The 9,042-nt window shown below is 54.6% G+C and overlaps 2 protein-coding genes across 2 annotated transcripts; both read right to left on the bottom strand.

Annotated features, from left to right (window-relative positions):
• Nucleotides 1-336: 336 nt before the first annotated feature.
• Nucleotides 337-1,581, bottom strand: FAM187A (family with sequence similarity 187 member A). Its single transcript, XM_054801914.1, has one exon. It carries the CDS (start codon nucleotides 1,579-1,581, stop codon nucleotides 337-339), a length of 1,245 nt encoding a protein of 414 aa, XP_054657889.1.
• Nucleotides 1,582-3,537: 1,956 nt separating this feature from the next.
• On the bottom strand, nucleotides 3,538-9,035 carry CCDC103 (coiled-coil domain containing 103). The gene is made up of 3 exons (XM_054801722.1): nucleotides 8,390-9,035; nucleotides 5,701-5,833; nucleotides 3,538-4,159 (listed from the first exon to the last, which is right to left on the bottom strand). Exons 1-3 carry the CDS (start codon nucleotides 8,530-8,532, stop codon nucleotides 3,686-3,688), a joined length of 750 nt encoding a protein of 249 aa, XP_054657697.1. The 5' UTR covers nucleotides 8,533-9,035; the 3' UTR covers nucleotides 3,538-3,685.
• Nucleotides 9,036-9,042: the final 7 nt, after the last annotated feature.

Here is a 9,042-nt window from a genome sequence, read left to right as displayed (position 1 = left end):
GCCTGTAGAGCTTGGCCAGAAAATCTTGCAACAACTCCAACTATTCTTTTGAAAAGGACTATATTGAGCTTGAAACCCCACCGCAAGCCAGCAGCAGGGCCAGGAACCAGCCGTGGTGATGTGAAATGCCCGCCTGTCCCCACGGAGCCGTACCAATCCACAGCTCAGGGAGTTTTCCACATCGCTCCTCGCTGTCGCTCTCTCGACCCAAAAGAGAAGATGAGTAGGTGCTGGCAGAATTGGGTCCCATTGATTTCTAACGGTCAGAATATTAGAAATTTCTAACAAGAATGATGCAAGGTGTAACAGTGACCCGTCGGGGCCGTGGTGGAGATGCTATGTCCTGGCAGGGCACCTGAACACCCGCCAGCAGCAGCGGCACACATGGATGACGATGAAGACGATGCTGATGAGGACGTAGCTCATGCCGATGGCCTTGATGGCATAGATGGTCTCGGGATCGTTGAGTGTCCGCCTGCGCCGCTGCTGGTACATCACGCTGAGTCGGAAGCCGGCCACCATCTTGCCCTCCCGCCAGCAGAAGTAGGTGCCTCTGTCACTGACCCGGACCCGCTGGATGTGCAGTTGGTTTCCGTGGTCGATGAAGACCCGCATACTCTTGTTGACATTGATGAGGTAGCGGGAGCGGTAAAGCCGAACAGAGTCCTTGTCCCAGGCCACGGCGTGCTCAGGCCGGGCTCCTGGGCACGCAATGATCAGGTCGCTTCCAATGGGGTGCTTGTGAAACTGCGTGGGGACGCGGGGCAGCCAGGGCTTCTCGCCCAGCTTGGAAATGACGTTGGAGATGGCTTGCACGCCGTCCTCAGGGACCTCCTCCTTCAGGCAAGGGGTCATGCAGCTTCGGATGGCCACCTCAGGTCTCCGGAGTCGGCCACGGTGCTGGAAACGTGCGGGGACAGCCCTCGAGCCGCAGGACGTGACGTTGGGCATGGCAGCGCGATAGCGAGGGTGCAGCTGGGTGCTCCGCAGGTAGCACAGCCCGATCCGTCGCTGCTCACCTCTCACCCCGCAGCGGTCGCATCTGGTCCAGTCCCAGAAGGTGGTGAAGAGGCTGAAGAGCTTCTCCGTGTAGTCATCCTGGACGTGCTGGCCTCTGTCCACAAAAGCCACCATGATGTGCTTGGTGGGCTGCACGTCCACATCGTAGCCGTAAAAGAAGTCTCCTTTCTTAGTGCCGCACAGGTAGTGTCCCGAGTCTGTCTCCTGGGCTCGGAAGACGATGAGACTAAACATCCGGATACTGAAACGCTTCAGCACATCACTGCCCGCACGGATATGGCCCGAATCCACAACCATGGTGCCAGCAAAGTCCGTCAGGACTGTGGTTTTGTGGCTGCCCACCTTCTCTTGGAAGTACCAGATGACAGAAGAGACCTCTTCGGGCTTGCAGTTGCAGGGGAGTTCGAAGGTCATGTCAGCCAAGTAAGCGGCGTTGTCAAACATCAGGAAAGCGGGACAAGCCATTCTCTTGAACACATCTCCTTTCTCTTCAATTGCAAAAGCATGGAGAACATCTACCATGCAGAGGAGAATGGTGGCTCCTGGCAGCCTCGTCTCCATCACATTGAGTGGTCTCAGCAGAACCAACCCAGCCACCGCGTCCTCAGCGGGGACGGCAGGAACCCGCACGTGGGGTTAGCAGTGCCAGCACCGGGCAGGGATGGTGCACACACCAGCTCCTTCAGCAAAGACGGGGTTTGCAAACGACTTCCCCCCCAGTGCATGTGGCTGACAGCAGGGATCAAACTGCAGCCGAAGTATCCCATCCCAGCCGAATATCTGCTGGGAAGCACTCTGCGTCCCCCCGGGCAGGCTGTCCCCTGGGACACGGACTCTAGAACCTCTTCGCTCTCCCAGCTGCTCTAGAGCGTTGCCATCTGTGTCCTGGACAACGAGCAGGCAGGTCATTCATGCAGCACAGCCACGGAGGGGAGATGCAGCAGTGGGAAGCTGGTGGGAACAAGGGAACCACTGAGGACTTCTTGAAAGAACCACGTGCAGTAAATGTTAATTATTGTTCTGATCCCTTCGAGCACAATGAGCCCAGAGCAGACCCTCCTCTGTAGCCCAGAAGAGGTTTCAAACATGGTATTTAGACTTCTACATCCTCCCTGTTGGCTCTCCAAGGGTTTGTGTGCCGAAGGCCCTTTGCACAGGTAATGTTTGGGACTCCCCCTCTCTGTGCTGTGGAGTGAGGCGTTTTGTTCACACCACCCTTGCCTGGGCTGATGCTGGAACCAGCCCTGGAGGCCTTAAATGCATCTCTGCTCCAGTGAAGGTGAGCTATTTGCTCCCCACAGACTCTGACCGGACCTCCGGCTCAGCTTTCGGCACTTCTTAAGCAGACGCTCAGGTCAGACCACAAACCGACTGATTGGGAAACTGATCCCAGCTGGTCAAAGAGCCCATCCTCCCCTAAATGTTCACACCACAGCTCCTGTACTTCATTTCTCCTGAGTCTGCCCACCAAACCACGGGGATTTTGCCTTTCCCCAAGTAATGGGGATGCAGCAGGCTGTTCCCGTCCTTGACATAGGATGTGAGCGCAAGCCCTGAGCCTCTGGACAATTTCTCTGTAGAAAAGATATAGATGGCACAAAGCCTGACATTCAAGTGCCAGGCCTCAGAGATGAATCGGGTGCCTAGTGGGTTCTACAGAGAAGGTGGGAGAGGGATGGTTGTAGTCTGCCAAGGTGACTCTACCTTTTGCTCCTTTAGCTGGGTTTTGCAACAAAACGGACCTGGCAGTTGTTCCTGAGCTGAATTCAAGGCAGTCCAAGCAGTGTAACATCCACTGTGCTGCTCAGTGCACTTGGGAGAAGCTCGAGGATCCTCCCAGACCAGAACTGCAAGAGAGCTTGGTGGGTAGGTGCTGAGCTGTGCCCTGTGAGGACCTCTCTCAAGTCTGCAGCCAAAACAAGGGCTATTCAATTTAGATGCAGTATTAGGCAGTCCTGGAGAGTCTCTTTATTGGACTGATGCCTGTTAGTTACTTCTAAATTTCAATTTATGTGGAATTTCAGCAAACTAGATAGTGTCCAAGGTCATAGGACCGGGAGGTGACAGGATCTCTGAGGTTTCATAGAATCACAGAATGGTTTGGGTTGGAAGGGACCTCAAAGATCATCTAGTTCCAACCCCCCTGCCATGGGCAGGGACACCTTACCCCATGCCTTGCTGTTTGAGGTAAAATAATAATAAAAGAGCTGGTTGGATCAGTCCCAGATACATCACCTTGCAGAGCATTTCCACCTCCATCAGCCCATTCAACCTTCAGCGCTGCACAGTTAAACATGACGTGTCATTGACTACCGTTGTTTAAATCCCCTGCATGACAACAGAGAGATGAAAAAGGGAAGGGACTATTTGGGTTTTGGTTTCTCTTTCAAAAATACCAGCCTAGTTTTGCTTTATTCTCCTCATCTAAGAGATTCCGACAGAGCCATTCTGTGAGGACACCCTGCCCCAGAGATCACCACACAGTCCTCAGATAACTAACCTTTATTTGTGCAGAACTATTGCTCTGGGTGGCTCCCAGGTACAGAGAAATGTGTAACAACACTCCAGAAGAATCTGGTTTAGCTGTCTCGCACAGTGATGCCAAAGTCAAGCTGTGAGCCTCTTTTGTGCTCTGTTTCTGCATGACCCTGGTGCTTCTGCTCCTTCAGCTGACCTGGTAACTTTTCATCAGCTCCATCACTATCCTTTTCTCCTCGGCTTCCTTTTGCAAGCTGGCATCCATGAGGTGGGCTTCCCTCTCTGCTTCACTGCCAGCTGGGCTACTGGGATGGCCAACGGTCCAACAATCCCTGCTCATTCTCCACAGTTTCCTAAACAAATCCCTGCTGCTCTCTTTCTCCGACTCGCTCAGAAGATCCACATTTAACCCAAAGCGCTTAGTGCCCGACAGGCTCTGTAAGATCTGAAGGATGGCACCTCTGTCTTCATGACAGACGTTCTCTGCCAGCACTGCAAGGAATTCACCCAGGAGGCCAAAGCCCAAATCAGCCTGAAAGATTCTGCCCAAGGCCTTCCCTCCGAGTTCAAGCAAAAACTGGTATTTTTCTTTTCCGCTTTTGAAGCATCTGCGCCAATCTCTGTAAAATTCTGCAGAGGTTCTGGGAAGTTTATCCAATTCCTGAAGGAAAAAAAATAGTTACTCAGTTCCTTCTGTTTTGTTCCCACTTAAAGATTTTTATCCCCTCCCTCCTCCCCAATCAACCTGTGGATGGCTGAGATGTTTTCAATACAGGCTTCGACAGCACAAAGAGCTGCATAAAGCTTGTGAGGTGGCAAAACATAAAGACAAAGAAATACCAGGTTCCTCAAGCCCCATAGAAACCAGAGAACTTCAGGGGAAAATAATGGCAGAATGGATGAGACAGGAAAGCCAGCATGGATGAACACAGACCAGTGGTGGAGCAACCCCAACCCTAACCAGAACCACTCTGCCCAGTCTGGATCCACCACTGGTGCTCGGGAAAGGATCTCCTGGAGATCGGGGTAGTTCAGTAAACACCTCTGCTCCATCTTGAGCAGTGTGAGGCAAATCAAAGGAGTGAGGAGATAAAAGATATGAGATGTAAACATGCTGTCTGATAACGTACTGCATTTGTACGGGTCCGTGGCAGAGAGCTTGCACTAAAAGAGATCCAAGCTCAATGTGGCATCTCCAGATAAAAGGAAATCCTGTTTTATACAATATGTAATTGAACTGCTGAACTCATCACCGCTGACTTAACTGACGCACAGACTGAAGGAGGATTAAAATGCTTAGGCTTTTATACAGATAGCGAGAACAAGGCACAGCAACATCAGGCTGTGTCTAAACACAAAATGGAAAAGCCCTGGAGATCTGAGCCCAAGCGCTAACGGGATTAGGAACAGAATTTGCTCTGGGGAGATCATTGCTCAGGCCAAGTGAACACAAAGCTCTGTAGAAGAGTTACGAAAGGATCTCCTAATAAACAGGCAAATGAAATTCAGTGTTAAAAAAATCCGTGAGAAACATCTATGGGAAACATCTCTGGCTACATGTCCAGTGACCAGGAGTCTCCAACGTGGGCAGAGTCTACTGGAGGGGGCAGGACAGATGTCACTCAAATCACAAATGACCTGGATAGAAAATGTTTAGTCACTATTTCCCACAACTGAAGAACTAAGGAGCATCCAGTGAACTCGTCAGGCAGCAGGTTTTAAACGAAACAGCACTTTTCTGTATCATGCATAATTAAACCACGGGGCGAAAAAGAACTGGCTCCGTTCGCAGATCTGCGGCCTGTGGCTACAAAATGTGATGATCCAGATGCACGCGCCTGGCGCTCGGCCTCTAAACTGCAGCCAGCTGGAAGAGGGCGGTCAAGGGAGGGCACTCTTCCCCAAGAATCTGTTCCTGGCCACCATCAGAGGCAGGGTACTGGGAGCTCTGGTCCGACACAGTGCAGCTGGTCTTATATTCCCACAGGGTTGAAGCAGACTCTTCTTGGAGCAGCTGGTGCAAGCCCTTACCAGCCATGGAGTAAGGGCCAAGACAACCCTGTGGTTATCTAAACACCGGTATTCCCAGAGACTTTGAGGGAAGAGATATTTCTGGATGATGCTCGCACTTTAAAATAATCCCCAAATTATTCTGGAGTAATTTTTAGATGTGGACGAAGTCCTGGAAAGCTTCTCCCTCACCTGGGGTATCTCCACGTTGCTGGTTTGTGGGGCCTTGGCGTGGGCTGCACAGGGATTCCACAACACACTCCTCCTGTTACCCATCTTGTCCTTTTTCTCTAGGGGCTTCAGGTGTGATGCCAGCACGATGTTCCTGCAGGTAACAAGAGGATGGGATACTCAGCAAGATCAAATACTCTGAGGCAATTTCTGAGTTTGGGCTGTAGGTATCATCCAGAGGGATCTGGACAGGCTGGAGGAGTGGGTGCATGTGAACCTCATGAAGTTCAAAAAGGCCAAATGCAAGGCCCTGCACCTGGGTTGGGACAATCCCCAACATCAGCACAGACTGGGGGATGAGGGGATGGAGAGCAGCCCTGAGGAGAAGGACTTGGGGGTGTTGGGAGACGAGAAGCTCAACATGAGCAGGCAATGTGCGCTGGCAGCCCAGAAAGCCAACCGTGTCCTGGGCTGCATCACCAGCAGCGTGACCAGCAGGTCGAGGGAGGGGATTCTGCCCCTCTGCTCCACTCTGGTGAGACCCCCCTGCAGTGCTGCGTCCAGCTCGGGGGTCCCCAGGACAAGAAGGACATGGAGCTGCTGGAGTGATTCCAGAGGAGGCCACGAAGGTGATCCGAGGGCTGGAGCACCTCTGCTATGGAGACAGGCTGAGAGAGTTGGGATTGTTCAGCCTGGAGAAGAGAAGGCTCCGGAGAGACCTTGGAGCACCTTCCAGTCCCTGAAGGGGCTCCAGGAAAGCTGGAGAGGGGCTGGTGCCAAGGGCAGGGAGTGACAGGACAAGGGGAATGGCCTGAAGCTGCAGGAGGGGAGATGGAGATGGGATGTGAGGCAGAAATCCTTCCCTGTGAGGGTGGTGAGGCCCTGGCCCAGGTTGCCCAGAGAAGCTGTGGCTGCCCCTGGCTCCCTGGCAGTGTTCAAGGCCAGGTTGGATGGGGCTTTGGGCAAGCTGGGCTAGTGGAGGGTGTCCCTGCCCATGGCAGGGGTGGGACTGGGTGGGCTGTGAGGTCCCTTCCCACCCAAACCAGTCTGGGATGCTATCAAACAAGATCAAAATGAGATCATGAGGCATCAGAGGGGGGTCAGAGGAAAAGAGAAGACACTGCATGGGGCACTTGGCAGGCACATCCTCCTCACGTGCTCAGTGTTAATCCAATCATCAGGACTAACGAAGCAGGAATTTCCCTGTATGCACGGCTCGCTCCCAGGAGCTGGGCATTTCCACCCAACAGTTCCTCCAGAGCCCGAGGAACTGGCACAACTGTTTTCTCCTGCCTTTTTCTTACGATACACTGAAGTTTCTATGGCTTTGTGACTTCCAGAGGAAAGATCCTAAATTCTTACAGGGTCTAGGGACTGTTTCGTAGCTTGCAGTGCGCTGTGCAGGTACGTTTTTGTGGATTCACTTGAGTTCAGCATCTTAGTACACTGATATCTGCGACTAACCTACAGCAGCCTGGACTCAGTGGCTCACATGGTTCCTCTCATCCCGTGGGATGAATCCCTGCAGTTACGTCCTCCCAATGATGGGCAGAAGAGCTTTGAAGGGGTCCAGGTCTCCTCCTGTGCTAGTGTGGGCTACATGAGTGAAGACGCTGCGCCCACAGAGAGAAGCTGCTCCATTACCTCCCTCAGATTACTTCTACCATTACCAACACACTGATAAACCAGCTTAAAAATCACTCAGGAATCCTCTTCTAGGGACTGGCAAGAAGGTTGGGGGAGAAAACACCATTTTAAAGTGTTTTCCTGCCTTTCAGGCATCAGCACGACCGAATGCAGGCGGAGACGAAGCCGTGAATGGAATTCGATCTCGTCCCGTATAAGTCTACCAAGGGATAGTCAAAGTCCTGAATCCACCTATAGGTCCATCTGTGGATGTCAAGGGACAGGGACTCCCACAGATGGATCTATAGGTGGACCCAGGACTTTGGTGGGCGTTGTGAGCGCCTTGCACTGCCTCTGCGGAGCATCCCTGCCATCCCTGGGCCACAGACCTGCTCCCAAACCACCTGGGACACAAGGCGGTGACGGGTCTGGAAGCTGGGCAGGGTGCAAGGGGACACGCGTCACCCTCTTCTTCTGCACCACCACGGCATGGGGTGTGCGGGGAGGGAAGGGAGGGCAGGGCAGGCCGGCGGGGCTTGGAGGGTGGGTGCTGTGTCTGGGGACGGGTGAGAGACCAGTGTGCCACCCCGCTGCTGGTCCACAGCTTGGCCACCATGAGGGCCTGCCCTGGAGCCGGCCGTTCCCGGCAGGAACGGCTGAGATCTTACCCCACGTAGGTCAACCTGATGATTTTTTGGGGGTTAAATCTTAAACAAGGATGAGTTTCTGTCCAACCAGGGCTTCATGCCACAGCGCCTCGGCCTTTTTGGGAACCCTGAAGCTGGGTTTACTGCCCTGCCAGGCTGCGCTCATGGCCACCTGGAGCAGAAAGCAGAGATAACCAGCTCGATCCCCTCTCAGAGCAAGGTCGGAGCTCAAAACCCGCCGGGTGACTTTGTCTCTTAAGAGGTCCCAAAATCGGAGATCCAAAAGAAACAGCTCCAAACCCCACCCGTGAGGTTGGGTCGGCCCTGCGGCAGGAGCACCCGGCACCGGGCAAAGCCTCGGTGATGGCATCAGCGAAGCCCTTTGGGGTAGGGAAGCACCCGAACCCGCCCCCCCGCCCCGGCGTCCCCCGTCCGACCTGAACTCCTCATAGGAGGGGACGCGCTGGCGCACGGCCCGCAGCTTGGCGTCGTTCTCCCTCTCCTGCCTCTCGTCGGCCGCCACCGCTGCCTGCAGCTCCCGCTCCAGCACCCCGGGGGCCAGGGCTCCATCCGCCTCCATCCCGGCCTGCTGCCGACGGGCAGGGATCCGGCAGGGACCTGAGGCCTGTGGGGCCGGGGGTGATGTGGGGGACAGGGGCCACCCCTGGGTGCACAGGGACCCCACTCCTGTCGTGACAGGCCTGCTGGGGCTGGCCTCAGAGACCCCACTCCTGTCACAATAGTCCTGACAGGGCTGGCCCTGGGGAGCCCACTCTTATCGTGGCAATCTGGCTGTTATTGTGATAGTACTGTCAGGGCCGGCCTCGGGGACCACACTCTTAATCCTGACAGCCCTGCCGGGCTGCACACACCACCAGACCCGAGGGCGTTCACTCCTGTCACGACAGCCCTACCAGGCTGCACACACGGATGGCAACTGGGAACCCCGCTCCTATCGCTACAGCCCCGCCAGGCCACGCGCACGGCCGGCCCCTGGGGACCCTCACTCTGTCGCGACAGCCCCGCCAGGCCACGCGCACGGCCGGCCCCTGGGGACCCTCACTCTGTCGCGACAGCCCCGCCGCCCCAG

This window comes from Grus americana, chromosome 22 (assembly GCF_028858705.1).
Source record: "Grus americana isolate bGruAme1 chromosome 22, bGruAme1.mat, whole genome shotgun sequence".
In the NCBI taxonomy this organism is placed as follows: domain Eukaryota; kingdom Metazoa; phylum Chordata; class Aves; order Gruiformes; family Gruidae; genus Grus; species Grus americana.
Note: the sequence above shows the minus strand (reverse complement) of the source record. Positions and strands in the feature narration are given on the sequence as shown.

Excerpts from the sequence above, each read along its gene's own strand:
- FAM187A (XM_054801914.1), bottom strand. The coding sequence starts at position 1,581 with ATGGAGACGAGGCTGCCAGGAGCCACCATTCTCCTCTGCATGGTAGAT.
- CCDC103 (XM_054801722.1), bottom strand. The coding sequence starts at position 8,532 with ATGGAGGCGGATGGAGCCCTGGCCCCCGGGGTGCTGGAGCGGGAGCTG. Across the intron at positions 5,834-8,389 it reads CCCTCCTATGAGGAGTTCAG|GAACATCGTGCTGGCATCAC; the intron begins GTCGGACGGGGG and ends TGTTACCTGCAG. Across the intron at positions 4,160-5,700 it reads GCAACGTGGAGATACCCCAG|GAATTGGATAAACTTCCCAG; the intron begins GTGAGGGAGAAG and ends TTTTTCCTTCAG.